Source organism: Prosopis cineraria, unplaced genomic scaffold (assembly GCF_029017545.1).
Source record: "Prosopis cineraria cultivar Desert tree isolate PC_DT_omini unplaced genomic scaffold, ASM2901754v1 PC3, whole genome shotgun sequence".
Taxonomy (NCBI): Eukaryota; Viridiplantae; Streptophyta; class Magnoliopsida; order Fabales; family Fabaceae; genus Prosopis; species Prosopis cineraria.
The window spans coordinates 46,794,406-46,820,413 of NW_026555334.1; the positions used below are offsets into that span (position 1 = coordinate 46,794,406).

Genomic DNA, 26,008 nt, shown 5'->3' on the forward strand with positions numbered 1-26,008 from the left:
AAAAAAAAGTGAAACTAAAGTCAAAAAATGAGAAATTAGAGGTAGAGCACGCTAAGTCCAATTCAAATTTTCAAATAGTATTTAGTTCGACCTTTCATCTGTATCTCTCCTCTCTCGCCCTAACCTAATCAGCGTCTCTACTCCAGAATCCAGCTCTATCTCCGTCTCTTCTCTAGCTCTATCTCTGTCTCTGTTATCTCCATCTCTTCTCTAGCTTAGTCTCTGACTCTCCGTCTCTTTTCCAACTCAATCTCCGTCTCTTCTCCAACTCTATCTCCATCTCTTCTCTAGACTTTTGATATTAAAGAGTTGTAATTATAATGATAAATATTTAAAGTGTTGTATTTTATTACTATTAGACTTTTGAATGGTTGGATTTGGTTGAATGTTTTTATAATTAATGTCTTTTTATTTAAATTATATTATTTTAATCATGACCGGTTTGCCACCGGTTCAACCTTAATTGAACCACTAACCCATGACTCAGTGCCATGACCGGTTCAATGACTAGTCCGGTTTTACATACCTTGACTTTGACCTTTTCATTAATGAAGCCTCATGTTTATCTGCAAGTCCTAGCTTCACGACTTTTTTTTAACCTTTCATCTTCAATCTCGAGACCTATTTCAATTCTTCAATTAAGTTGGGCCGCTAGTGGATGCTCAAGTTTGGGAGGAAGAGCAATTCTTTGCTTCAATCAGTCGCCAGCTAATATTTTTCCATTTTGCTAATATTATTTCTTTGAGTTGTTATTGGTGATTTGGAGTATGGGGTAGGGTTAAGGTATGAAACATAATTGTCATTTATGTCATGAAGCTACTATTGAAATTGAAAATTTCTATAACACCAACCTTATTCACTACAAATGAAATTACTTAGCATGTCATCTTCATTTATGCCTTTGAGTAGATCGATTGGCCAAAGACTTATTTAAACCTAGATATTTTCAATATTTAAGCTAATGTTTCTGCCTTCTATTCAATATGGAGATTTCAAATTCCTTTTGTTTCAAATGTTGCTTCAATGATTCAATCTCAAAGTTTTTAAATTCTAATTGTGCTTATGCCTTCTATTATTTGTTAGCTTTTAATGGGTTTTACATTTCTCTCTCTTCAATTTTTCCTTTTATTTTTGATAAATTTCTCATTTGCTTGGTCATTAATATATGCAAGGAGCCTTAAGAGATGGAACTCTTCTTTTAAAGTCTAAACAAGGGACAAGAGAATTTATGACAAAGATTGACATGATCTCAAGCATAAAACATCCAAATCTTGTCCAATTAGTTGGCTACTATATAGAGGATAACCATCACATATTGGTCTATGAATATCTAGAAAACAATAGCCTTGCAAACTCTTTGCTTTGTAAGCATGTGAGCAATTTAAAAATGCATATTATAATGTGGATATGTAAGTTTCTCCAAGCTAGTTGGATATTAAACTTTTTTAATGTTGAAAATAGTTTGTTTTTGTGATTTTTGCATATTATAATGTTAAAGTAATTGAGCACACGCAACTAGACATGACATTTTGCTTTTAAATTTTGTGCCTTTCTTTGATCCACCAAGGCATGATATCACAGAAATAATATGGAGAGCTCTAAACCACTGATGTAATATGAATGTTGTGACATTCAAGTTCTATGCTTGTTATTTATTCCTGTACATGTTTCCAAATACTATCTTTTCTTGTAGTTTGAAAATCTTGAATTTTCTTTAGTAAGTGCAGTTGATAGAATAATTTGGATTATATTAAATAAGTTGTGTTATTTTTTGCAATAAGCAAATCATTAAGAAGGGCAACCATTCAATACATAACATGGGAAGAATAAAAATTGGGAGAAGGTGCTAGCATGTATTTCACCAAGGAAAGTAGTCAATGAGGAAAAATAAATTAGGATTCTTGTGCTAACATATGTATCATTTTATAAATATCCATACCATTACATAACTTAGGATTTTTGTGTTATAATGTAATGTAGTTTATGTTATCAAGGTATGTAAAAATATGTCATTGGTTAGTGATAAATTGATTTGTTAATGTTCAATTATTGTTCTTTATGCTTTAAGTTGTTGTGATTAAGTTTTACACATAACAATAGTGACCATTAAGAATATAATTTAGTGTTTTCATAAAAAATGAGAAGATTGTCAAAATTTCAATTTGCATTTTTATAATATCCATGAATATTTTCACGAAAAATGAATAAATTTTCAAAATAATCATATACGTTTTCAGAATATCCTTCTATGTTTGCATGAAAAATGAGAAAATGTTCATAATATTCATTTTCCTTTTTAAGAATATCCTTTAGTGTTTTCATGAAAAATGAATAAAATTTTAAAATAACTATTTGTGTTTTTAAAATATCCTTTAGTGTTTTCATGAAAAAAGGAAAAAAATTTTAGAATATGCATTTGTAATATTTTGAAAACAAAGTATTAGTGCAATATTCAAACCCCAAGTTCTAAGTCATATTTGAATATGCATTTTGGTCTTAAATATCTTAAAAATGCAATTTTTTTCCATTTATTTGAATAATCATTTTAAATATTCTAAAAATTTTACATTTAGTTCATGTTTTATGACCATATGCAAACATCTTTAACCATATATGACTTTTCTTTAATGATATGCAATCATCCTTTAAGAAAATATAATTTTTCTTTTATTTATTTGAATAGCTATTTAGATATTTTGAAAATTTTATACTTCTTGTCGTGTTTTAGAACTATACGGAGGTATTTTCAATTATATGCAATTCTTCTTTCATGATATACTATAACCTTTAAGGAAATAAAATTTTTCTTTCATTAATTCGAATATACAAAAATGATATTTAAATTTATGAAAGAAATATCGCATATGTGACTATTTTTTCATAATATGTAACTACCCTTTAAGGAAATGTAATTTTTCTTGTATTTATTCAAATATGCAGAAGTGATATTCGAATAAATTGAAGAAACATCGTATATGCGACTCTTCTTTCAAGATATGCAATTACCCTTTAAGAAAATATTATTTTTCTTTCATTTATTTGAATATACAAAAGTGATATTCTAATATATGAAAGAAAATATTGCATATGCAACTTTTCTTTCATGATATGCAACCACCCTTTAAGAAAATATAATTTTTCTTTCATTTATTCAAATAGGTAAAACACAATCTTTTGTTCAATAGTTTCATTAGGTTTTGTTTTTAGTTCTTATAATTTTTTCAGTCTCTATAATTTCAAAAAAATTGGGTGACATTTGTTTTTCATATCCCTATAGTTTTTATTTTTCAATGGTTTTAGTCCTTGTAGGGACTGAAAATACTAAAAAAACTATAATAATTAAAAGCAAAACCCAATGAAATTATATGAACCTCAAATATACAAAAGTGATATTCAAATACATAAAAAAAACATTGTACATGTTTCAAACATGCTTTGAAGCTCAATAAATTGCCATGTAAAGACCTTGTTTGACAAATTAACATTGAATAATCTTGTATTTAGTATTAATATAAAATTATTGACAATGAAGAACCTTGTGACATATTAATAACGAAGGACCTTACTCCACTTTTGCTTCTTTTCTTTTTTTTCCCTTACACCCTACATTTATGTCATTTAGCAATTTGCAGTTAATGCCAGCAAAAGACCCAATTTCATAATTTAACCCAAGTTTTTCTTAAAATTTTTATTATGTATATTTTTTCAATTCAGGTTCTCGTTGAAATAAATAACCAACTAAATATGGCTAAAAAGTTTTAAAAAAATAATTCAAAAAACCATGAGGGTATGATAATGTTTGTCAACGACTTACTATTGGATATCCATCCAATAAGGTGGTAAAAGCTTTTCTTGCTCTCCAGGAACTTTTCTTTTTAAGGGTACAAACGGCAAGCTAGGCTTGAAAAAGAAAAATAAACATGAATAACCTAAAGATGATTCTTTTCTTCAAGGTACATGGATAAACAATCCGCAAGTACATGCGGTACCAGAGTCATGGTAGAGGGCCACTATGGTCTTGTCTTCCCATAAAGTCCGTGCATCATATGATGTCTCTGTGAGAATGGTATAATTTCACATCATGCATGTTAAACAAACGGTCCCTAATACAAGCGATATCATCTCTCAAATGGTGATCTAAGGTATTGTCCTGTCTTAATGGCCTCAATGGAATCAGAGCAGATGGATTCATGGAGATTTCACCAAGATTGAGATGTTGGCAGAGCACTATCCCGACTTTGATAGCCAATATCTCCACGTCACTAATTGAGCAAGCTCCAAGGTTCTTATGAAAGCCCATCAGCCAATTTCCCTTGATGTCTCTAATGACCCCTCCACAAACAGCATATTGATAATTCCAGACCGAGCCATCTACATCTCTTCCTTATTTTAAACTTTTGTCATTATTTTAAATTTTTAATGGTTGGCGTTCGTTTCTGATACACTGAAATAATCAAGATGACTCTTGCTAGCTAGTAAAAGTCTTGAAGAGTCAGGCTCTTGCTGTCGGATATTCAATAGGACACTGGCTATAAGGAAAAAAATTTTAAACTACTTGAAACAATATACGGGCTACTACAACTACAAAAAGAATTCAAGATAAAAGAAGACAAAAGTATCTATTCATTTCCATCAGAGTCTGCATCAAATATATACAAGTATGAAGTCACCGTATTGCGATCAATAAGTTCACTCTGAGACGCCTGTGTGCTTGTCCCGGTCGAACTCCAACCCAGTCGTTGTATGTAAACTGCATCATAAGCTTCAATATTCAATCCTGAAGCAAGAAACAGTTGGACCTCGTAAACAAATCTGTCGGTCCTTGAAGCTAAAAAGGGCATTGCTGCTTCTGAAACTGCGATCTTGAACTCCTCCTGCTGCTTTTCAGATGCCATAATGCGACGATTTTGCTCTCTCCTGGATAGTAATTATCGTCAACTTTCCACACTAAGCTCATGTCATTCCAATCTTCAGATGCACAAAAATTCTTACCATGACAGTGATGCACTCATTACTCCCATTATATGGTGCACAATGACGTCAACGCCTTCCTCCTATCGAGTAAGCAAAAGGAGGTACAAGTTGATGGTGAAAGTAAGAAATGCCGCAAATAGTCATTCATTTATAATGAGCGAAACTCAAATTTGCAGAACGTGTATCCATATACTGTAATAAATTTCCACATGCAGGAAAAAAATGAACGGTGGAATTATCTCGGAGTTGGGGAGGGGGCGGAGACAATGCGAAAAGCAACCAAACTGATGAACTTGCTGACCTGGATAAGCGCTTGAATTTCCCTTCTGAGCCAAGTCTGAATCCAACAATTTGGCTGATGGTACTTATGCGACTTCCAATACCGTGATATATTGAATATGTCGTCTAAGATACCTAACCACACTGATAATTAAGCATAAGGCTGCAACTGACTATGAAGCAGGAAACACTGAGACTAGTAACAAGCAGTAATGGACCTGGTTCAGTGTAATAGCATTGTAATCTATATCTCTGCGCTCTTGATAAGGTAAAACTGCACAGATAATTCAGAGGGTAAAATATATAAAGTATTTCAACTAGTAATTTCAGCAAAGACAACTGACAGAGACCGACTGACAGACCTATCCCCAAAATCCTCATTTACATATTGCCGCTGAAAACAACTTTCATCAAATCCGTAAATTATCGAAAAATTTTCTGTCTGCATTTCAAACATCAACTACAAAGTCAGAGGCACGTTCAAACTATCATCTATTGCTGTAATCTTGTCTCGGATCAGGGGATCAAGACAGAAGAGATATCTACTTTGCTACGTCAATTGCTAAAGAAAATTAAAATATGGACCACTGAGTTCCAGAAGTTGAAATGTAATGGACTAAGACAAACCTTGCAAAGGGGACATTTTACAGAAGAAGGTGGGGAATGGTACTTGCCAGCAACCACCTTGGTCCAGCGTGAAATGCATTTGAAGCAAAACTTGTCTGCATCACATAGCTATTGTGAATAAGAACAATTCCATCCAGTTTCCTGGATCCAAACAGATTTTCCGACGTAACAAACACTAAATTATCAGACCACAAAGCAACATGATCTAAATCTTGAACAGCATGTCAGAAGTAGGGCAAAGCTAGCCAGACTAAACAGGCAACACATCTCGCATAACAACTGACTATCCCAAGTCTACACAAATATTTAGATATGCTTGTACACTGCGCTCCTCATAACTCGCAGAAGTCGTGGGATTCTGAAAGCCCCAAGTTAAAGTTTTTTCCCCACCCAACTTCACAGGGAAGCTCTATGAAAAGACAGACTCTTGATGAATAAATACTCTGCTTCTGCCTCACGCTCTCCGATTGGTCAACAACAAAGGTCTCTATCAGCATCTCTTTCTATTTTATCAAATTAAAATCTAACAATAACGTCAAATATCCCAGGAACTACAAACTTTAGGATGAAGTATAAAATAGAAGGGGTCAGTAAGTAATTCATATTTCAATCTTCAATCTTCCAAGAAATCAAAGGGGAAAGGAGATGAAACAGAGAGAAAAGGAAAGCGAGGAGCGTACGAAAACATTTGTCAAGGTAGGAATCCTGAAGCATGGGTCCCAAGCAGATGGGGCAGCAAGTGGAGTCCTCCGAATCCGCGGATGCAGAAGCCCTCCTCCTTCCTTCATTCTCTTCCATCTTATTGTGATCTGATCCCACCTCACCCCGGATCAAACCCATGCTCTCTGTTTCCTTATTTCACATCCTTCATTCTTTTTCCTCCCGCTCTCTATCTCTTCCCCATAAATAGGGACAATTACTGCTAAGGGCAAGAAAAAAAATTAATATTAATATTTATTATAAAAAATCATAAAAAAAAAAAAAAATTAACTTTTTAATCCTTCAACTTTTAACTCACTTATAATTCAATCCTTCAACTATAACTCGCTACGACTTAATTCCTCAATTTTTGATTCACTTATAACTCGGTCTTTTTTTATTTTTTTTAAATTTTTTGTCAAATAAGAGAGATAAAAAATGCTCATATATTATTTTAAAATACCCTCTTTTTGCTCATTGATATGAGATATAAGCTAACATGAAAAAAAAATAACAAAAGTTAAGGAACTAATGTGTAAGTGATTCAAAAATTGAGGAATTGAGTCATAGGCGAGTCATAATTGAAAGATTGAGTCACAGCAAGTCATAATTGAGGGATTGAGTTAGAAGTGATTTAAAAGTTAAAGGACTAAAAGATTAATTTTCTCAAAAATAAAATTAAGTTGAAGCACCCAGATAAATGTGAGGGAAAATATCATTCTATGACCATTGTAAGAAGCTTATATCAATCAAAGATACTAAAATTATGAAATTTCACTACAACTCTTTAGTTGTTAATGGAAATTAATTTTTTTCTTAAAGTTTGAAATAATAAAAAGAATTCACTCACATTGTCATAAGACTTTAGCATAACCTATCACTGCCGGAGCGCTAATGATATTTTTATTTAAAAATAATTGGTAAATATAATTAAAGAAAGTTTGATTCTTAACATCCTTGTTACCTGGAAGAGTTGATAGCTACCAAACTATCCAACCCATTTAATTTAAGTATATATGATAAAAAACTGTAAGTGATAATTTAAGTTTTTAAATTACTTTCATATTATAATATAATAGTGTATTGTTAATTCTTAAATAGTATTTATTATTTTATTAATATTATTTGTTAATTTAACATTATCAATTACAAATAAAAAAACTTTAAAACTTAATGTATTTCAGTTATTAAAGATACAAATGTAATAAATTTAATTAAGTCAATATATTTTAAAAATGATTACTTTTTAAATAATTAATTGAATATAATTTTAAAATCATCCTCCGCAGTGTTTTCACCTGTATTTATTTATCATGGTTCGTCATGTGTTAATGGAATCCTTCATGGTTTGGCACTGATTATCTACTCATTTATTATTTATTATGGTTTTCCCATAATATTATGACCTTTCACTCAGACGCGTGGAAAAATGAAAATAATGACATTCGCTGGACTTATAAAATATAATTTATTTTGGCTAAGGTGATAGAAATTACATGCATTATAAAATTAATTGAAAATGTACATGGGCTTTCCATTGTTTCTTCAAATTTAACTGTGATCGTTTTTTAACGAGATTTTCTTATTTTGTCTTGATCTCAAATGAGAGAGACAACATATGGGATAAAAAATTAAGTTCTCATCATTTCTCACTAGAGGTGAGCATCGGTCGGTTCGATTCGATTCGATTTCAAAATATGCAGAATTGATTAATCGAATAACACTGAAAATGAAAACCGAATCGAACTGAATAAGCCAATAGAACCGAACAAGGATCGAACCAAAATTTGATAATTTGGTTCGGTTGGTTAATTCGATTTTTCGATTTCATATTTAACTATTAAAATTGGGCCCATTTTTTAAATATTAAAACAAATAACACTACAAGATTGGGCCTTTTTTTTATTCGTTTTTTTCAATATGAGCCCATTCTAATTACACCCATATAACATAAAGTTCAAATATTATAAAGGTATGGATAATCAAATAAACAACTACAAATAAACACTGATGATCAAATAATGGCCTCATAATCCAGTCACAACACCTACTAATGAGAGTGACTAATTGAAATGTGGTTTCAAGTGATGTTATTATTTTTTATTCGTTATTAAAATAAAATAATTTATAAAATTAAATATAATTTATAAATTAATAAATTATATGTAATTTGGTCGGTTCGGTCTATTCGATTTTAAATTTTACTAACTGAATCGAATCGATCAACCGAAATATTTAAAATAAAAAAACTGAATCGAACCGAAAAATCAAATAGACCAAATCAAATAGACAAAATTCGATTCGATTCGGTTCGATTTTCGATTTCGATTTGGTTTTGTTCACCCCTATTTCTCACAATTGAACACGAGAGATAAGGTTGAAACAATACTGTCTCATAAATTCTCTTACTATCCATACCATTACTTATATTAAGTAGATACTATATTTAATATTTGACTTTAACTTGAGAGGATAAAATAACTATAAAAGTTAAAAGACACATTTCAATGTATTCATACATGCCATATTATAAACAGATTAGATGATAGTAAATAATAATTGACGACTTTTTTATTTGACCAACTCAAGTTTAAGTATTGTAAGGTGTGAGTAGAGATAACTCGTTTAAAAATATATTATACATTCATACATGTTCAAATTTAAGACCTCATAGTTAAACATATAACCCATTCTACTTAAAATAATGCCTGCTAGTGACAAATGACAAGTTTTAATATTTCAATTATATACTATATTTATATAAACTTTAATATTTAATGATCATACATATATGAAAATACTGTAGAAAAATAAAAAATATTCCGTGTGTTACAATGGGTGTGTTGTCTGTTGACTTTTGAAAAGAAAACAAGTCTACAGGTATAAAAAAAAGAAAAGAAAAGAAATATACAATTTTTTTTTGAATAAAAAAAGTAAGTACTAGCCAAAAAAAAGGGAATAAAGAAAAGTATGTTAAAAAGAAATGTAACAATTAAAGAATTAATATATAATTTAAACTTTAAATTATAAATTTAGGGGTGATATGAACATTCAAATTATATTTAATATATTTTAAACCTTAAATAATTAAATTTAAAACAATTATATCTCACCATTAAACTAAAACAAGCATTCATATAAGGTCTAAGGTGTATTTTTTTAAAATTCCACTCCCTCTCTCTTTCCTACTCTTATTAAAAAAAAAAAATTGCACATTAGGCTAACAGATGTTGGTTTTAATTTAAAAATGGGGCAAAATTATTTTAAATTTAACTGTTTAGAGATTAAAATACATGAAATATGAGTTTAAAATTTAAATCACTCCTAATTCTATAATTTAAAGTTCAAACTATATATTAACCCACCATTGAAACTCTAACCCATATATTTTTACAATAGAAATCATGAAGGGTTCCATTAACCTGTGCCAAACCATAATAAATAAATAAAAGGAAAATTATTGTTAAGGACGATTTTAAAATTATGTTCAATTATTTATTAAAAATGATTTTCTGAACAATATATTGATTTCATTAAATTCAATACTATATTTTTGTTTTTATTTGTATGGAGTTGAAGTCTGCACAGCTTTATTTTTAAAAGACTTTTTTAAAAAGCTTATGCAGTACTGTTAATTTTAAAGGCTTTTTTGGTTGAATTTTTAAGGTATTATTAACAAGTTTTATATTAAAATTATGATAGTCAATTATATTTAACTTGATCCTTTAACCTAATTTTAATTTTCATAGTCTTTTATAATAAATATTATTTTCTTCATGCCCTTAGCAATAATTATTTTCAATGAATATCCAGTCAAGTTACAATTATTTAATTTTTTTAAGTAAAAAAATTATTATATCTTTTTATTTGATTAAATTTAATACTATACTTTTGTTTTTATTTGTGTGGAATTGAAGTCCACACAACTTTATTTTTAAAAGAATTTTTTAAAACTTATGTAATACCATTAATTTTAAGGGCTTTTTTCTGTAATTTTTAAAGTATTATTAACAATTTTTTAAAATAATTATTAAAACGTAATTATTTAAAAATATATATTGATTTAATTAAATTTAATATTATATTTTTGTTTTTATTGAGTGAATTAAAATCCACACAACCTTATTTTTAAAAGATTTTTTTTAAACTTATGAAATATGGGTTTTTTTTAGTTGAATTTTTTAAGGTATTATTAACAGGTTTTATATTAAAAGTATGATAGCCAATTATATTTATTTTGATTCCTTGGCCCAATTTTAATTTTCATAATATTTTATAATAAATATTATTTTTATGTCGTCAGCAATAATTTTCCCCGATAAATATTCAGTCAAGTTACATTTATTTTATTTTTTTTAAAGAAAAAATTACTTAATTTTTTAAAAAAATATGTTAAATTTTTTTTATTAGACCCTCTTTTTTGGTTCAACATAACCCCACTTTTCTTCGTCGACGAGCAAGCACCCCACGCTTGGTCGAGCTCGCCGTCGGCCGTTGTCAGCCCTGCGTGGTTGTTCTCGGGCAAGTATTGAAGAAAGTTCGAACCCCAGGGCTTTGTCTACTACCAAAATCCGGTGAGATTGATTGCAATATAGGTCCGCCTAAGACATCAAGTATAAAAATAATTTATATATGTAATTGTGGATGTACTTCAATTTTCCCATGATTTCAAGTTTTTATTTTTATGTCAGATTATTATTGCATATTCCCTAATTCTTTAATTCTTGTAGTGAATGAAGTAACTGAACTCTTGGGTGCCTGCAAGTGATTTAAAATTGAAAATTACACTAGAATACTCTTTCCTAGCAATTGAAGAAGTCATCTGCCATTACATGCAGATTCGATGACTGTGGGAAATTGCGTAGTTACGCTGACTGGAGATGAAGCACTCTCTTGTTCTAAGGATTTAGTTTACTCAATTGTGAGTCTTTTACTGGGTGATTGTATGCTGAGAATTGCGGGTTATATCTCATAACTTGGCTTATCAATCTGGAAGCTAAAGATATTGACTTTAGATTTCCATATCATTGTGGACAGGATTTTTTTTTTTTTTGGTATCCAGTGACTGTCTGCTCAGTGGCAATTTTGGTTTTTGGGGGGGGGGGGGTGGAAAGTGCAATTCTGTTTGTATGCCATTGCTGCTTTTGAGTGATGATGGAGACTATTGGTGAGCTTGATAGAGATTGTGTGAGTGAGCTTGTAAGATGCTGGAAATCGTGCTGGTATAATTAAGTTTCCACTGTGGTAGTTGTGGTTTATTTTGGAGGGGACTGCAAAGTTATACTATCTTCCGTTCTCTTTAATTGTTGTCCAGAAACAGCCCTTCATATTGGGGCACAGATGTGGGACTTTGACCAATTTCAAACTTGATGAAGATAACCCAAGACACCGTTCTTTCTCTGTTAGCAAAATGCAAAAATATGAGTGAGTTGAAACGGTTGCATGGGATGATGGTCACAACATCAATTATCAAAAGTATTATCCCCTTAAGCAAGCTTATTGATTTCTGCATAGATTCTAAGTCTGGGGACATAAATTATGCAGGATTATTGTTTCAACATATTGATGTCCCTAGTGTTTACATTTGGAACTCCGTGATAAGAGGTTATGCTAATAGTTCCAATCCAAGAGAGTCTATACTTCTGTATAGACAGATGATACAAAATGGATATCCACCTGATCATTTTACCTTCCCCTTTGTACTCAAAGCAAGTTCAGCAATTGCTGATAAAATTTTTGGAAAAAGCGTTCATAACTGCATGGTCAAATCTGGGTTTGAAGAAGATGCCTATGCAGCAACTTGTTTACTCCATATGTATGTGTCGTGTGCAGATATGAAATCAGGGTTGAAAGTGTTTGATATTATCCCCAAGTCAAATGTGGTTGCTTGGACTTGTTTGATTGCTGGTTATGTTAATAATAATCTCGCTTGTACAGCTATACAGGTGTTTAAAGAGATGGATGATTGGAGAGTAGAGCCTAATGAAATCACCATGGTGAATGTTTTGATTGCTTGTGCTCGTAGTAGAGACATAGATACTGGGCGAAAGGTCCATGATTGGATTCGTAAAGCTGGCTATGATCCCTTTATGCCAATGTCTAATGGTAATATGATTCTTGCAACTGCCATACTCGAAATGTATGCCAAGTGTGGCAGCTTGAGGATTGCAGGAGATTTGTTCAATAAAATGCCTCGCAAAAATATTGTTGCTTGGAACAGTATGATCAGTGGCTACAACCAGTATGGGAGGTACGGGGAGGCTTTAAAACTCTTCTTTGATTTGTGGAATGCTGGCTTTTGTCCAGATAAGGCTACCTTTCTTAGTGTCCTGAGCGTTTGTGCCCATCTGTGTGCACTAGCATTGGGACAATCTGTTCATGCATATCTATTGAAATGCAGCATGGCAACAGACATTGCCATTGCAACTGCTCTTCTAAACATGTATGCCAAAAGTGGAGAATTATCAAGTGCGCAAAATATTTTTATTAGGTTGCAAAAGAAAGATGTGGTGGTGTGGACTAGCATGGTCAATGGCTTAGCACTGCATGGTTATGGAAATGAAGCATTAAGCATCTTCCAGAGAATGCAAGCGGATAGTACACTAGTCCCTGATCATATAACTTATATTGGAGTTTTATTTGCATGTAGCCACATGGGATTGGTTGAAGAGGCTCAAAAGCATTTTAATTCAATGACAAAGGTTTATGGCATAGTGCCTGAAAGAGAGCATTATGGTTGCGTGGTTGATCTTTTGAGTCGAGCAGGTCATTTCAGAGAGGTACAAAGGTTAATTGAGACAATGTCAATAGAACCAAATATTGCCATATGGGGTTCTCTTTTAAATGGCTGCCACATACATGAAAATGTTGCGGTTGCTAACAAAGTGAAAGCACGCCTGACAGAGCTTGAACCAGGTAAAAGTGGAGTTCATATTCTTTTATCTAATATTTACGCCATGGCTGGTAGATGGGAAGAGGTAAATATGACTAGGAAAGTGATGAAGCATAAAAAGGTTACGAAGACAGTTGGGCATAGTTCGGTTGAAATGAAGCTGCTACCTTCATGACCATCTGAAGATTCATTTGATCTATTTAATCTCCAGATGTTAGAATTTGCAGAGTTGACCTTCTGCGTACTAAAATGAGACGTGGCTTCATGACGTCAGTGATTTGGCTATTAACCTTGTCGAAATGTTAATTGATTTTAGTAGTTATAGTAAATCATTTGGAAATAATTTGAAAATAATTCTGTTACTCGCCAGACAGCTAGGCCTGGCAAATCAACAAGGGAAAAGTTTAAGGGCCCATTTGGTATAATGAAAATGGGAAGGGTGGATATGGATATGGAAATGAAATTGTGAAAAGTGTTTGTTTGATATGATAGAATTTGAAATTTTTCCAATTTCAATTCCACCAAAGCTTAGGGTTCCATGATAAAACCTTTTCTTCACTATACCTTTCCTAATTTCATCTGCCTTTACATCTTATCTTCGCTATACCTCTTCCTCCATTTGACTCTTCACTCTGGCGAGCACCAACCGACAGCGAACACCAATCCACTTGATGGCAAGCACCAAACCAATGGCAGCAACTGCTGCTTAAAGTTAGAAATATGAGCAGGCCCGACCCTCAGTTGCTTAGAGTTGGAAATACGGGTGGGCTCGACTTTTAAGTGCCTGAGCCCTAAAGCTCGGTTTCCTATTTTGAACCCTATTTCTCAAGCCCGGCCCTTATGTGAAGGGCTCAGGGCCGGACCCATAAGCCCTTTTTCAAAAAAATAAAAATAATAAAAATAAAATTAAACATTATAAATTAATTTAAATATTCTAAAATAAAAAAAATAAAATTTTTATAATTTTTTAAAAATTAAACAACACACATTTAGAAGTCTAGTAATAAAATTTAAATCTTGGTTAAAAAATAATTCATTGTTATAAATACACAAATATAATAATTATAGAAAAATAAAAAATATCAGGAATTTTAAACTATACACTGATATTTATTAAATTATATTAAATTAATTTTAGAATAAATTAAAATTAATAATAATATAATGAGTATAAGATCAAGTGAGTAGGTCATTGGCTTCAAATACATGTTCCGTCAAAGAAAATAATAATAATAATAATAAAACAGGGCTTGAAGGGCTACTCGAGTTTGAGCCTTTTTTTACAGGGCTTATCAGGGCCAAGCCTTTAAGCTCGATTACTTTAAAAAAAATTATTTTCAAAGCTCGAACTCTTATTTAAACAGGATCTTCAAGTCCGACCCTCAAGGCTTATCAGGGCTTGCTGTGACCACCAGGCCTGTGGCTACAAGCATGATTTGCGGAGAGATTGTGGTAAAAAAAACACAATTAATTGGTTTTTAATTGTCACATTCTCAAGTGTGATTTTTAAATTATTGTGCTCTGGGCTTCCCACACACTATGCTGCCAGTGTAAGTGGCCCATGTATTCTCAGATTGATTGATTTACTAAACGATTGGACTGAAACTCCTTTGTTTTGTGGTGCAATATAGAGGCCAGAATGAAGCATTATAATCAAGAAGTTGGACAACTACAGTAGTAATTATCCAACTTCCAAGAGACTTTCATGATAATAATCATCTGATTCCAATTGGCATTTCTAGCCGTTATTCTCGATACATGACTTCAGTCGTTCAAAGTCAAAGGTGACAGAAATTTCCCTTTATCGATCAAAAATTCATTTATTGTGCGAATGATTCTCGATGACCACAAGAATCAAGTAACATGTTTTTTTTTTGGGGGGGGGGGGGGGGCGGGGGTTTAATTTGCATACAGCTAACAAATATATTAGAGTAAATGCAGTGCAAAGGATGGCGCGTCTTTGTTTGAAGCTTGAGCCGTCAAATGCAAAACATGAAAGAGCCAAAGAGGTAAGTGACTATACGATTAATGATAGTTTGATAGTACTCTTTCATTTTAAATTATATGATACTTTTAAAAGAAAATTTATATTTTAAAATATAAGATACTTTAAGTAAATTAAGATTTTATTAAATGCATTAATTTTAATAGTATTCTTTCTCTTTCTATAATTAATTTATGTCCCTTATCTTTTTAATATATTAAATGATAGGTATTTTTAAAATTTTATATTTTTATTTTAAAAAGATAAAATTATTAAGTATATTTAATAATATTTTTTTATCTATAAAATTTTATTTAAAATTATCTTATAATTTATAATTTAAGATGAGAAGGGTATCTTTTAAGAACAAAAGGATAGTTTGATGGCTACAAGTGTGGTGGGCGAGTCCGAAAGAAGAGCGGGACAGAGATGGTAAGTATGTGGCAAAACACACAGGAAAAATAAAACACAAGAATATCAAAAGAGAGACGATGAAAGCATAACGGCACTAGAATAAAATATTAAACATCGAAAAAATTTATTAATTTTTATAAATAATATGGGAAAAAATTCTGGTGAGGATAATTGCCTCGGTAACTTTACATGTCAGGCCCCCACTTTACTTGTGGGATTGGGGAGCCCGGTCGTAGTTATTCTCTGAGCTTAGTGAAAATTGAGATTATTGGACAAATTAAAGGACAACATAAATATGAACTATATACAGACGGAGATTTTATAGAGTTTGAAAAATATGTGATCTTAATTATAATTTTTATTTTTATATATGGTTTCTTATATATTAGTGTCAATTCAGAAAACTAATGTTAGACCTTGTTTAAGGTTTTTGTACGCCCAATCTAGATAGTAAGTTTTTTTGGCAGATAGATAGTTAGTGTCTCTAGTTTTATTTATAAAATAGAGAAATAAATTTTTTTATCCTATTTATTAATCATATTATTAAATTTTTATTTTAAATATGTTTTTTATCTTTCATTGAATACTAAAGAAAGAAAATATATTATTAAAATATGTATGTTTAATAAAAATAAAGTTAAAAACTCACTCCCTCTATTAAAAAATATAAAATATTTTTAATTAAATCTCATTTCTCAATAAAATAATTTTATATTTTTTAACTAATCTTATCTTTTTATATTTATTTTTATTAAATATCTTATAATAAATATAAAATTATTATTAATAGGGATATTTTAAAAAAAAGTAATAATTACATCTTAAAAAATTAAAAATATTTTATATTTTTTAATATTTAACTTTTAAAAAAATATTTTGTATTTTTTAATTGAGGAAATATTTTATTTTAAGATAAAATTAATAAATTTTTAAATTTTTTATAATAATAAAATATATTAAAAGTAATTTATAAATATAACGAGTAGCAAACATTAAAGCGAATCTAGCCAATAAAAAAAAAAAAAAAAGTTGAAGTGAATGAACGATGGTGCGTGAAGGGCGGTGATATTACGTTTCGCATCCGCGAGACCTCGTCTATGAAGCCTGAATGGGATTTGGGGTTTAGTCCCACGGACGACGGGGTTCCAAGAGATCGCTGCTGCAATTCCTGCTGCTCCCAACGCAAGGTGGCTTCCCTTCTCTATCAACATCTCAACATTTGAGTTTCTGACGCCTGGCTTTGCTTGCTATTATATTACTATAAAGTTGGAAGCTTCGGAATAAGGCATGCTCTGTGCTGGCGCGCAAATCATATTTTGTTCAAAACAAGGGCACCTATTACTCGTAGCTCGTCAATACTCGTGTTTGAAGTATACATCAGCGTGGTAACAGTTGTTTCATCAACTGGTATTCTTTGCCGCCCAATAATTTGATCGATTAATAACAAACTTCACTGGTCCTTCCGCCTCTCTCCGAATACCGTTTTATGCTATTACTGGAACCTGTTGATTTTAACTTACTGAATATTTTATCGCATGTTTTGAGAATTTATTTGCATTGGCTCTGTCGTGCGCCGCTAATTTTCACCATTTCTACCTGAACAAGTGTTTATATGTACAACTTGGGATCATCGATACAATTGGCTTTTCATGGATTTGAGTTGATATTGCACTGGCATTTGGTACTGTTCACTCTGTTTTGAGCTGACCAATGATTTTGTTGGTTTGTGCCCTATCCCTATACTATTGTGGCTGGCAAAATGGGTGAAATTATGAAAGAGTAAACTTGCGTGGATTTGATACAGTAGACATTCCGTTTGTAGTGATGGGTCTTTTTTAACCATTGTATTTAGCTATATGATTGTCAATTTAATATAAATAAATAGATTTTTCCGGTTCACTTGGTTGAATATGGCAATTTGCTTCATTTTCTAATTTCTATGGAAGTAAATTTTTAATATTGCAAATTGCAATATAGCCTGTTAAATGTTATCAAATCGTCTTTCAGCTCTGAATTTGGAAAGCAACACGAGAGAAGCTTCAAGCTTGTGTGCCAGTGAAACTGAAAGGCAACACTACACGAAGGATCAACTGATCAAGTGGTTTGTTGATGCTCAAGTCTTCAAACATCTGATTTAGTTAGCAGTAATGGCAACAGATCTGTTACCAACCAATTTTTACCTGGATAAGCCAATTCTTATTGGCAAAAAATTTTGATGGGACGTTTCAGTGGGCGGTGGCTAAAATTAGATGCTGTGCATTTGCGGTCCCTCTTTTTCAGCTGTATGATTTTATTTCCTGTTGTTCCTTTGTAATTCTCTTTAGGTATGTTTATTTTTTCCTCTTCATGACTGAGGCATTGTTCCTGTATTCAGCTTCTTGTTCTCTTACTTTTCTTTCAGGGATGACATTATAAACAATGAAAAAGTTTGCAATTCGCAAATGGTTTCTAGCTCTAGGACAAACATCCCCTTAGGGAATAAGATTAGAGGGAAAATCCTAGACTTTTAGCCTCGAAGATGCCATTCTCAACAAACAATGAAATCTTTTGTTTCTATTGGTGGTGATAGCAAAAGTGTAATGGTGGTTTTGGGGCGCTAATGGCAAGTGTAGGTAGTCTTGATAGAGATGGTGTGTGTGTGAGTTGGCGATGAGAGGGGAATAGAGCTGGTGGATTTACACATTTTCTCTCGCTATCAGTTTTTGTTATTGTGGATATGAATTTTACCTTCTTAATTGATTCTTTTACGCCTGAAAAAAAAACAAAAAAACAAAAGGCTGAATGCATCCCCTGCACCTTGTGGATTTTGTTGGTGCTGGTGAATTGGCCTTCTGCGGCTGTAGAATGGTCAATGCAGTAAATGCTATGACAATGGTGGATGGGTTTGTATGATTCCTTAACAAAATATAATGGTGAGTGGTGATGGTTAGTAGTGCTCTTGTGGTGATTATGGTGGTGGTGGCAGTTATCATATGTTCTAATCTGTGCCAACAACAAAAGCTGCTTTCAAGCAACTAATTTTTTTTTTTTGTTAATTTTTTGGGGCGGGGGTTCAAATGTTAAGTTCTCTCTTGCAAATATGCATTAGTTTGGAATTCCATTTTTTTTTATTTCCCTCAAAAAAATATATTTTTCTCTTACAATTGAGTGGGCTTTGTTTGCCAAGCATTTCAAGTTTAATTTTTTGTTATCGCCATATGTAAAATCCCATGGTAGTAAAATAAAAACATCCCATTTCAAGTTTTGCACAGTTTTCATCGCACAAGCGATGTTTGCATCTGAACATTGACTTTCAGAAGTTGAAAGTCTTTTTTTTTTTTTCAATTATTGGCTGTTATATTCCGTGCAGAATCTGGCTTTCTTTGTGATATTGTACGGCTCCAATGGATGGCTCATCTCAGGCTGCAGAAGAATCCCCTGCTACAGTAGGATCGGGATCAACTAGGTTAAAAAGTAGAACAATTAATGATGATCAGTGCTTTCTCTTGTACTTTATCATGGGCACCTACTTCGGTCCTGATATTAGAGGGGAGAAGAACCAAAAATCTGTATTGCAAAGAGTAGCTGAGGGACTTCCTCCATACACATCTGTTCAACTAACAAATTCTTTCATGAGAATAGTGGAATTAGAGCACATCTACTACTATGTACTTAAGAAGGCTGATAAATCAGTTATTGTCAAGCTAACCTTATTGCGTCAATTCTTTCAAGGTAATATTTCTTGTCTAGTTCACAATAGTGCTGCCAGGTACCCGCAGTTTGCTGATTTGTTTCCCCCTGAACTGCACCCTCAGTCGATGTTAAAACGTCGATCTAAAATCATTGAGAACATCATATTTATCAACAACCCAGAAACCTCTTACATCAACCCAGATGATATTGAAAGGTTCAGGAGGCTAAGTGGGCTAGAGGATTTCCATGTGAACAGGTGTCCTGTAACATCACGCACTTCTCTTGATGGCAGTGCTCGGTATAATGTACATGAGGCTGAGGCTAATGGAAAAATGCCACCTATCCAGTCTAATAGCAATTGTCAAAAAGCAAGAATCAGTGAAATAAATTATTCGAAGTTGGATCCTTTGCAACATGTCTATGCTTCGGCACCTATCAGTGGCGCACCATATAATGGTACAGATATGATGTCTAATTACATGGCTCAATTGCCACCTGAAGAAGACTCTGACCCTGAGAGAGCTGGTCCAGCTATGATATTTCTTCCTCATCACCCAACCAACAAGGAATTGTCTGAAATTGTAGCTGCTACAAAGAGTGGATTTGCGTTAACTGGAAGTGCAGCTATGAGGCAGGTGGGACCAATCATAGGACTTATGGACATTGGAGAATGTGAAGACTCGTATCTGTTCCGTGTATCTCTCCCTGGAGTGAAGAGGGATGAAAGTAAGTTGCTTGTGAGACGTCAATGATTTATTTCTGACATAATTGGCATTTGTCTCTAAATTGTATTTCGAAATGCATCTTACATTGCTAAACTACAGCCTCATATCCCACTACAGATGATTGATGAGTTTTGAATCTATTATGACTCAGGCGAGTTCAGCTGTGAAGTGGACACTGATGGTAAAGTATTGATACGGGGAGTAACTACAACAGGGGAGAAAACAGTATGCAGGTACTCTCAGGTGTTTGAAATGCAAAGTCAGAACCTTTGTCCACCTGGGCAATTTTCCATCTCATTTCAGCTGCCTGGTCCGGTTGATCCCTATCAGTTTTCTGGAAACTTTGGCACTGACGGGATCCTTGAAGGAATTGTTATGAAAGTGGGGAATTATGCAAACTGACAAAGGCCTTGCCTTATTAGAATATATAACCTTTTCTTCTAGCTTTGCAGGCTACTGCAAATTTACCCAAGTTGATGCAAAGATCATGTGGTTTGGAATGGACAAAATTTAATAATACATCTATCTTTTTCATATTTTTGGACAACTTGATAGTAATTCTGCAGTTCACGTGCTATCTGACCTTGATGTTGAATTAGCGGCCATGATATATAAGTTAATCCATTCGTAGATATCTTCTGGAGGGTATTGTTGTTCTGTTGATTCTTTTCCTGGCCTGACTGACCCATCTTCAGAAGTCATCTTCATTACTAGTTTCATTACTCGCCGATTCTGGGCCGGGCGGATTGTTGATCTACGCATTTTAGGAAGTCCCCGATGGGCAAGGGCTACTTAGATTCCATTTGTAAAAGGGGTCTGGATAGTGCACATTCCAAGGCATGAGCATTGTGCATATTTCTTGTATATCATCCAGGATGTTTCGTATTTCATTATTCTATTTTGGTATTTTTAAATCAAAATGTTTATTTTGTAAATTAGTGGTTGTAAAATTGATATTAGCTTGTATTTGTCATAATTAAAAATAAAAAGTACTAAAATATTTTTTTTAAAAAAAATTAAACCAATTAAGTCTCATCTAGACGATCTAGATGAATTGTGTCCCTATTAACAATATGCCTGGTCACCACACAAGAAACAAATCAATGGGATTATTCTCGCTAAGGACTAGGGACATTTTGATAATAATTCAAATAATTGAGGGCATAATGATCTGAAACAATGCACTATCATGGAATGAACTACTGGTGTATGTGTCAAGGTTTCCTGGAAGGACAAAACAAGTTTGCACCTGGATTCTGCTTTCATTTCCACTTTCAAACCGCTGGCAGGGGATTAGTGTATGCATCTAGGTTATATCTCACGGCTCAACTCAAACTCTGGCCTAAGAATTGTGATTACTGTAATGAAGAATTTCACGCACCCTTCGTTAGCTTTGGCAACGGATGAGACATTTTGGTGGTAGAAATATGCGCGCAAAATATGACAATGAAGCCTAAGCCTGTGATGACAACGAAATCGAAAGCGGAATCCTGAGATTGCATATAACGTTCCATTGAAAAGCAGCTAAATTCCAAGAAGATAGTAGTCTACTATACAGCTGTGAGTAAACCTATCACCGTCTTAGGAAGCGCAAGTTAAACAACAATAAAACACCAACTTTATCAGAATGAAGTAAGATTCCACTAGCACATTATCTACATATAACCAAGGATTGTTTCGTTTGTAAGCTAATGAGCTACAGTTACCGAACGCCAAGGACTTTCTCAACCTCCCCCTCGATTTGACATCCTAAGCTCATCGCTCTGTACCAGCAATCCGCAAGCCAGAAAGGAGGCGCAAAAACAGCACAAAAAGAATTATGATTGTTAGCGGTACGAAATAAAAAGGAGCAAAGATAATTGCAGCTGGTCAAATGAAACAAACTTCTTGAAGAAACTCAGCAAAGCGCAACTGTAAAAGAGCACAAAGGAAATGAGGAAACCATTACCAAAGCATATATTTATATTATTTGCGCTCACAATCTTGCAGGAGAAGTAATTATGATCGCACAACTATAATGTCAGAGACAGCCACCGAATAAAAAAATAAAAGCATTTCTTGGCGATCATTCAGGATGAAACTACTGCATATATGACAAATATATGATAGAGTTAAACCACCAAAATAAACAAACCATGCATCTTGAATCCTTGAGCAATAGCAGATGAAGCAGGAAATTAATATTCATGAACTGCAGAACCAAAATTTACTTTTTTTTTTTTTAACTGGAACAAGATCATAACAATTAAAACACAGACTTAGAAAAGGGGGTGGAGGAGGCAGAGAATCATACAGGGAGAGCCTGAAGCTGACCTGAAGTTGCATGACACTTGCATCATACCACAGCTAGCATCTAACTATCTGGAGTTGATTGTCGTTGCTCTTGAGGCTGTGGCCACATTTGGTGTGCCATGTAAGGATGGGACTGTTGGGCATACATGGTGGGGTCCATCACAGGCTTCCCCATTATGACACCAGCAGTGCCTACTTGCGGTGCATGCTGAGGTGGCATATAACAATACGGAAGTGCATCAGCATGCCCTGCAACCGGCATTGTCCCTCTAGGGATTGATGCAAGCACTTCATCTTTCAAATCCTCACGGGGCACGATGTCAACCAAGAAATCAAAGATATCAGTCCTTGTGATTGCTGCTGCAATATCGTTCTTCTGAAGCGTTCTCCTTTTGTTCTCCTCAGTGTGATTCCAAGAACGCAAGGTCAGCTCTAGTATAAACATCTCACATGCCCTTGCAAATATGACTGGCGCCTCAGCTGATATCATCCGAACATCCTCATCAGCTTTCATTATCTTCTTGATCCTGGCCAAGGGAAGGCTGTGATTCTTGAAATCAGTAGCCTTCTCAATTTCTTGGTACTGATTTGTCCAAAAGGTTTGGAGTTGCTGCTGAAGTTGCTGCTGCTGTTGCTGGTGAATGTGCTGATAAGCAATTTGGTGTTGTCCCAGTTGAGCTCCGGCAGGCTGACCACTGTATTGAACGGTCCCGACTGATGCAGCGGTGGATCCTGGTGTTGCAGTTATTTGGGTCGGCTGGTATGGGTTTGAAGCATAAGGCAGTTGAGCTCCACTGCTGACAACCCCCATGGATGGGTTCTGGTTATGCCCTTGATGATCCATCCTGTTCCAAGACAAATCAAAATGTCATCTAATGTCAAAGCAAATTTGAATCTATATTAGTAAATATATGTTGAGCACATTTCTTTATTCCAAAAGTGGAATCGCCAGATGAACAGAATCACAACAGCAGCAAGAAAAATGGGACTTTTGTGACCCTGATTCTCGTGTTCGTATAAACAGCTTTCCCTAGTCAAAATTACACCTGAAACGTAAAGGCCACGAAATTGTTCCGGCAAGGTAATGCGCAGTGGCTAAGAGAAATAATACACACCTAACAAACAGCAAAGCCAAATAAAAAAAAAGAGAGAGAGAGAAGAAAGGACCTTTCCAGAGAACAAATTGTCTTTGCAAAAGAAAGCCTCCGTTTAAGAAGCTTCAAATCATTTCAAGAAATCCAGGGACAATTACTCATTAATTGAGCTACATGCGTTTAAGAGGAAAAAAAGAAAATAGGATTTCACAATCACGTCATCTTTTAGTTGCTGAAAAAGACTCAGAGCATGCATCCAATAATTATTTGTATGCCTGATATTAACAAGCAATAAGTAGCGAATATGAATCGGAACTTTTAACAGTATGCCTGATATTAACAAGCAAAAATAAAGCTCTCACAGCAGAGAAAGTTCTAACCGCAGAAAATAGCTAACAGAGCGCAATCAAAAGTTACTGAAGATTCAATGAGTTAGACACAGTCGTAGGAAAAGCTCTCAAGACAAACGTTGCGCTATGCAAGCATGACTACATATAGATAGACAAATGGGAAAACGTAAACAAAGACACAAGCGTCCTTAAAGCTAGAGTTTTTACCTTCTTGAACAGGTGATGCTCTTCTCTGCTCTGCAGTATCGAGGACCTGAAATCCAAAAGAAGGGAAGGTGAAAAATAATCAGAAGTTGGTTTTACAATTTCGTGTTGAAAGATCTACGCCATGAGAATTGGGGTGAGTCGTAGGCCAGAAGCTCTTTATAGGGAAGTATTCCGTAGTGTGAAAGATCCCAAGACTTACAGGTGACAAAAATTTAGGGTTTCAGAACAAACATGTAAAAACAGAAATTTCGTGAGGATTAATGATGTTTTGCGGGAACGAACCTACGATAGGGAAGTACCAAAAAAGCTGGGTGATCGATTCTGACTAATAGTTGTCAGAACCTAACTCTTCTGTTTTTTTCCCTTATAATTAAAATCAGCAAGACCTTACATTACCCAAAATGTCGAAGATTTTTCGTGTTGACGAATTTACCCTTATCGAACCCTCCTCTGCTTCAACCTCTGCATTGATCTCTCCGTTTTTTTTTTTTTAAAAGAGAGAATTACACTTAACTTTTACAGAAAAAAAATTAATTATTACAAAATATATTAAGAATTGAATGAAGGTAATGTGTTTTCATTAATAATTTTTACAATTATTAATTAATTTTTTAATAATTAATTTTCTTTTGTTTTACTCAAGGACGGATCCACGTTTCCCATAGAGAGGGCAATTCCCCCCCCCCAAACCCAAGAAAATATTACTTAAAATGACTTAAGTTATATTTTTATTGCCCTCTCACTTTAAAAGAATTTCATTTATTTCTTTATAAATTTTTACTTATCCCATTAAAAAATTTATTATCTAAAACTACAATATATATATAACCTTGAATAGAAATAATTTTATGATGGAAAGGTAATAGTTTAGAAAAAATTTGTTTATGAAAAAAAATTTATACAAAAAATTCTCAAACATGCAATTTCTTTGGAGGCAAAATGATGATAAGAAAATGAAGAGATTTTTGTGTGCAAAATTCTCTACCATATAAAAGAGGTATACTCTCTCAAGTATTTTTTTAAGTGTTGGATGTTAAAAAATATAAAGTATTTTTAGTGTTTTAATGTGTAATTAATATGTTTTTTGAAAAGTGTTCCTTATAAATAGATCACTTTATATTTATTTTAAAGTAAAATACATTATTAAATAAGGATAAATATGAAAAAATGATGTTAGTTCAAAAATAACTAACTAATTTACTAAGGTGAAATTTAATTAAAAATGTCTTACATTTTTTAAGTGAGGGAATATAAATTTTATTTAATGAAAATTAAAAAGAACATGATGTTGTATATAAAGAGTCTTTTACGTTATTCTAATGCTAGTGTTGTTTTAAATATTTAATTTTATTAATTTATATAAAAAAATAATTATATAATCCTTCACTGGTTTTACTCCCATTTTCTCTCCACTTCCCTAATCTTAACTATTCATATTATTTTATTAAATAATTTTTTAATTATAAAATTAATGAATGGTTAAAATAGGAAAAGTGGAGAGAAAATGAGAGTGAAAAAGGAGAGACCCTTCTCCCTAAGCAAACACGCTGAAAATTGATTTCTTGACATTGAAAATAAAACCATGCATTTTTACGTTATAATTTTAGATGTATAGATGTTATCAAACAAAATTTAAATCTATAAGTAACATTTCTAAAATGGAATGGAGCTTACAAATAGTTGGTTGACAACAGCATGCAACTTGTAAGGAAAAATACTTGGTAGAATTTATGGTGCAGTTAGTGAAATGAAACAACATAATATCTATATATGTACACTAAAAAATTATAAGCTTGAGC

At 32.9% G+C, this 26,008-nt stretch overlaps 4 protein-coding genes across 15 annotated transcripts; 2 read left to right on the forward strand and 2 right to left on the reverse strand.

Annotated features, from left to right (window-relative positions):
* Positions 1-4,478: 4,478 nt before the first annotated feature.
* LOC129306344 (uncharacterized) lies at positions 4,479-6,751 on the reverse strand. Its single transcript, XM_054946892.1, has 7 exons — positions 6,561-6,751; positions 5,881-5,975; positions 5,616-5,695; positions 5,472-5,527; positions 5,276-5,388; positions 4,993-5,054; positions 4,479-4,917 (listed from the first exon to the last, which is right to left on the reverse strand). The coding sequence occupies exons 1-7, from the start codon at positions 6,718-6,720 to the stop codon at positions 4,620-4,622; spliced, it is 864 nt and encodes a 287-aa protein (XP_054802867.1). The 5' UTR covers positions 6,721-6,751; the 3' UTR covers positions 4,479-4,619.
* Positions 6,752-11,015: 4,264 nt separating this feature from the next.
* Positions 11,016-13,957, forward strand: LOC129305722 (putative pentatricopeptide repeat-containing protein At3g05240). 3 transcript variants are annotated; one of them, XM_054945745.1, is made up of 2 exons: positions 11,016-11,153; positions 11,418-13,957. In XM_054945745.1, the coding sequence occupies exon 2, from the start codon at positions 11,949-11,951 to the stop codon at positions 13,644-13,646; it is 1,698 nt and encodes a 565-aa protein (XP_054801720.1). In that variant the 5' UTR covers positions 11,016-11,153; positions 11,418-11,948; the 3' UTR covers positions 13,647-13,957. The 3 variants fall into 3 exon arrangements, with proteins under 3 accessions (XP_054801720.1, XP_054801721.1, XP_054801722.1); XM_054945746.1 differs by having other exon boundaries at positions 11,019-11,153; positions 11,310-13,957; XM_054945747.1 differs by having other exon boundaries at positions 11,053-11,174.
* LOC129305725 (increased DNA methylation 2) lies at positions 11,043-20,800 on the forward strand. 8 transcript variants are annotated; one of them, XM_054945756.1, is made up of 6 exons: positions 14,881-15,255; positions 15,386-15,480; positions 16,928-17,254; positions 17,877-18,193; positions 19,219-20,267; positions 20,418-20,800. In XM_054945756.1, the coding sequence occupies exons 5-6, from the start codon at positions 19,253-19,255 to the stop codon at positions 20,666-20,668; spliced, it is 1,266 nt and encodes a 421-aa protein (XP_054801731.1). In that variant the 5' UTR covers positions 14,881-15,255; positions 15,386-15,480; positions 16,928-17,254; positions 17,877-18,193; positions 19,219-19,252; the 3' UTR covers positions 20,669-20,800. The 8 variants fall into 8 exon arrangements, with proteins under 8 accessions (XP_054801732.1, XP_054801731.1, XP_054801729.1 ...); XM_054945754.1 differs by having other exon boundaries at positions 17,877-18,151; positions 18,271-20,267; XM_054945755.1 differs by having other exon boundaries at positions 17,877-18,151.
* Positions 20,801-21,744: 944 nt separating this feature from the next.
* LOC129305726 (nuclear transcription factor Y subunit C-3-like) lies at positions 21,745-24,602 on the reverse strand. 3 transcript variants are annotated; one of them, XR_008592016.1, is made up of 4 exons: positions 24,492-24,602; positions 24,210-24,255; positions 22,560-23,403; positions 21,745-22,029 (listed from the first exon to the last, which is right to left on the reverse strand). XR_008592016.1 is itself a non-coding variant. In XM_054945758.1 (4 exons), the coding sequence occupies exon 3, from the start codon at positions 23,400-23,402 to the stop codon at positions 22,620-22,622; it is 783 nt and encodes a 260-aa protein (XP_054801733.1). In that variant the 5' UTR covers position 23,403; positions 24,210-24,255; positions 24,492-24,601; the 3' UTR covers positions 21,745-22,029; positions 22,580-22,619. The 3 variants fall into 3 exon arrangements, 2 of the variants coding, with proteins under 2 accessions (XP_054801733.1, XP_054801734.1); XM_054945758.1 differs by having other exon boundaries at positions 22,580-23,403; positions 24,492-24,601; XM_054945759.1 differs by having other exon boundaries at positions 22,580-23,403; positions 24,409-24,500.
* Positions 24,603-26,008: the final 1,406 nt, after the last annotated feature.

Excerpts from the sequence above, each read along its gene's own strand:
- LOC129306344 (XM_054946892.1), bottom strand. The coding sequence starts at position 6,720 with ATGGGTTTGATCCGGGGTGAGGTGGGATCAGATCACAATAAGATGGAA. Across the intron at positions 5,696-5,880 it reads TAAAATGTCCCCTTTGCAAG|ACAGAAAATTTTTCGATAAT; the intron begins GTTTGTCTTAGT and ends TTTGAAATGCAG. Across the intron at positions 5,389-5,471 it reads ATGCTATTACACTGAACCAG|GTATCTTAGACGACATATTC; the intron begins GTCCATTACTGC and ends CAGTGTGGTTAG.
- LOC129305722 (XM_054945745.1), top strand. The coding sequence starts at position 11,949 with ATGAAGATAACCCAAGACACCGTTCTTTCTCTGTTAGCAAAATGCAAA.
- LOC129305725 (XM_054945757.1), top strand. The coding sequence starts at position 19,253 with ATGGATGGCTCATCTCAGGCTGCAGAAGAATCCCCTGCTACAGTAGGA. Across the intron at positions 20,268-20,417 it reads TGGAGTGAAGAGGGATGAAA|GCGAGTTCAGCTGTGAAGTG; the intron begins GTAAGTTGCTTG and ends ATTATGACTCAG.
- LOC129305726 (XM_054945758.1), bottom strand. The coding sequence starts at position 23,402 with ATGGATCATCAAGGGCATAACCAGAACCCATCCATGGGGGTTGTCAGC.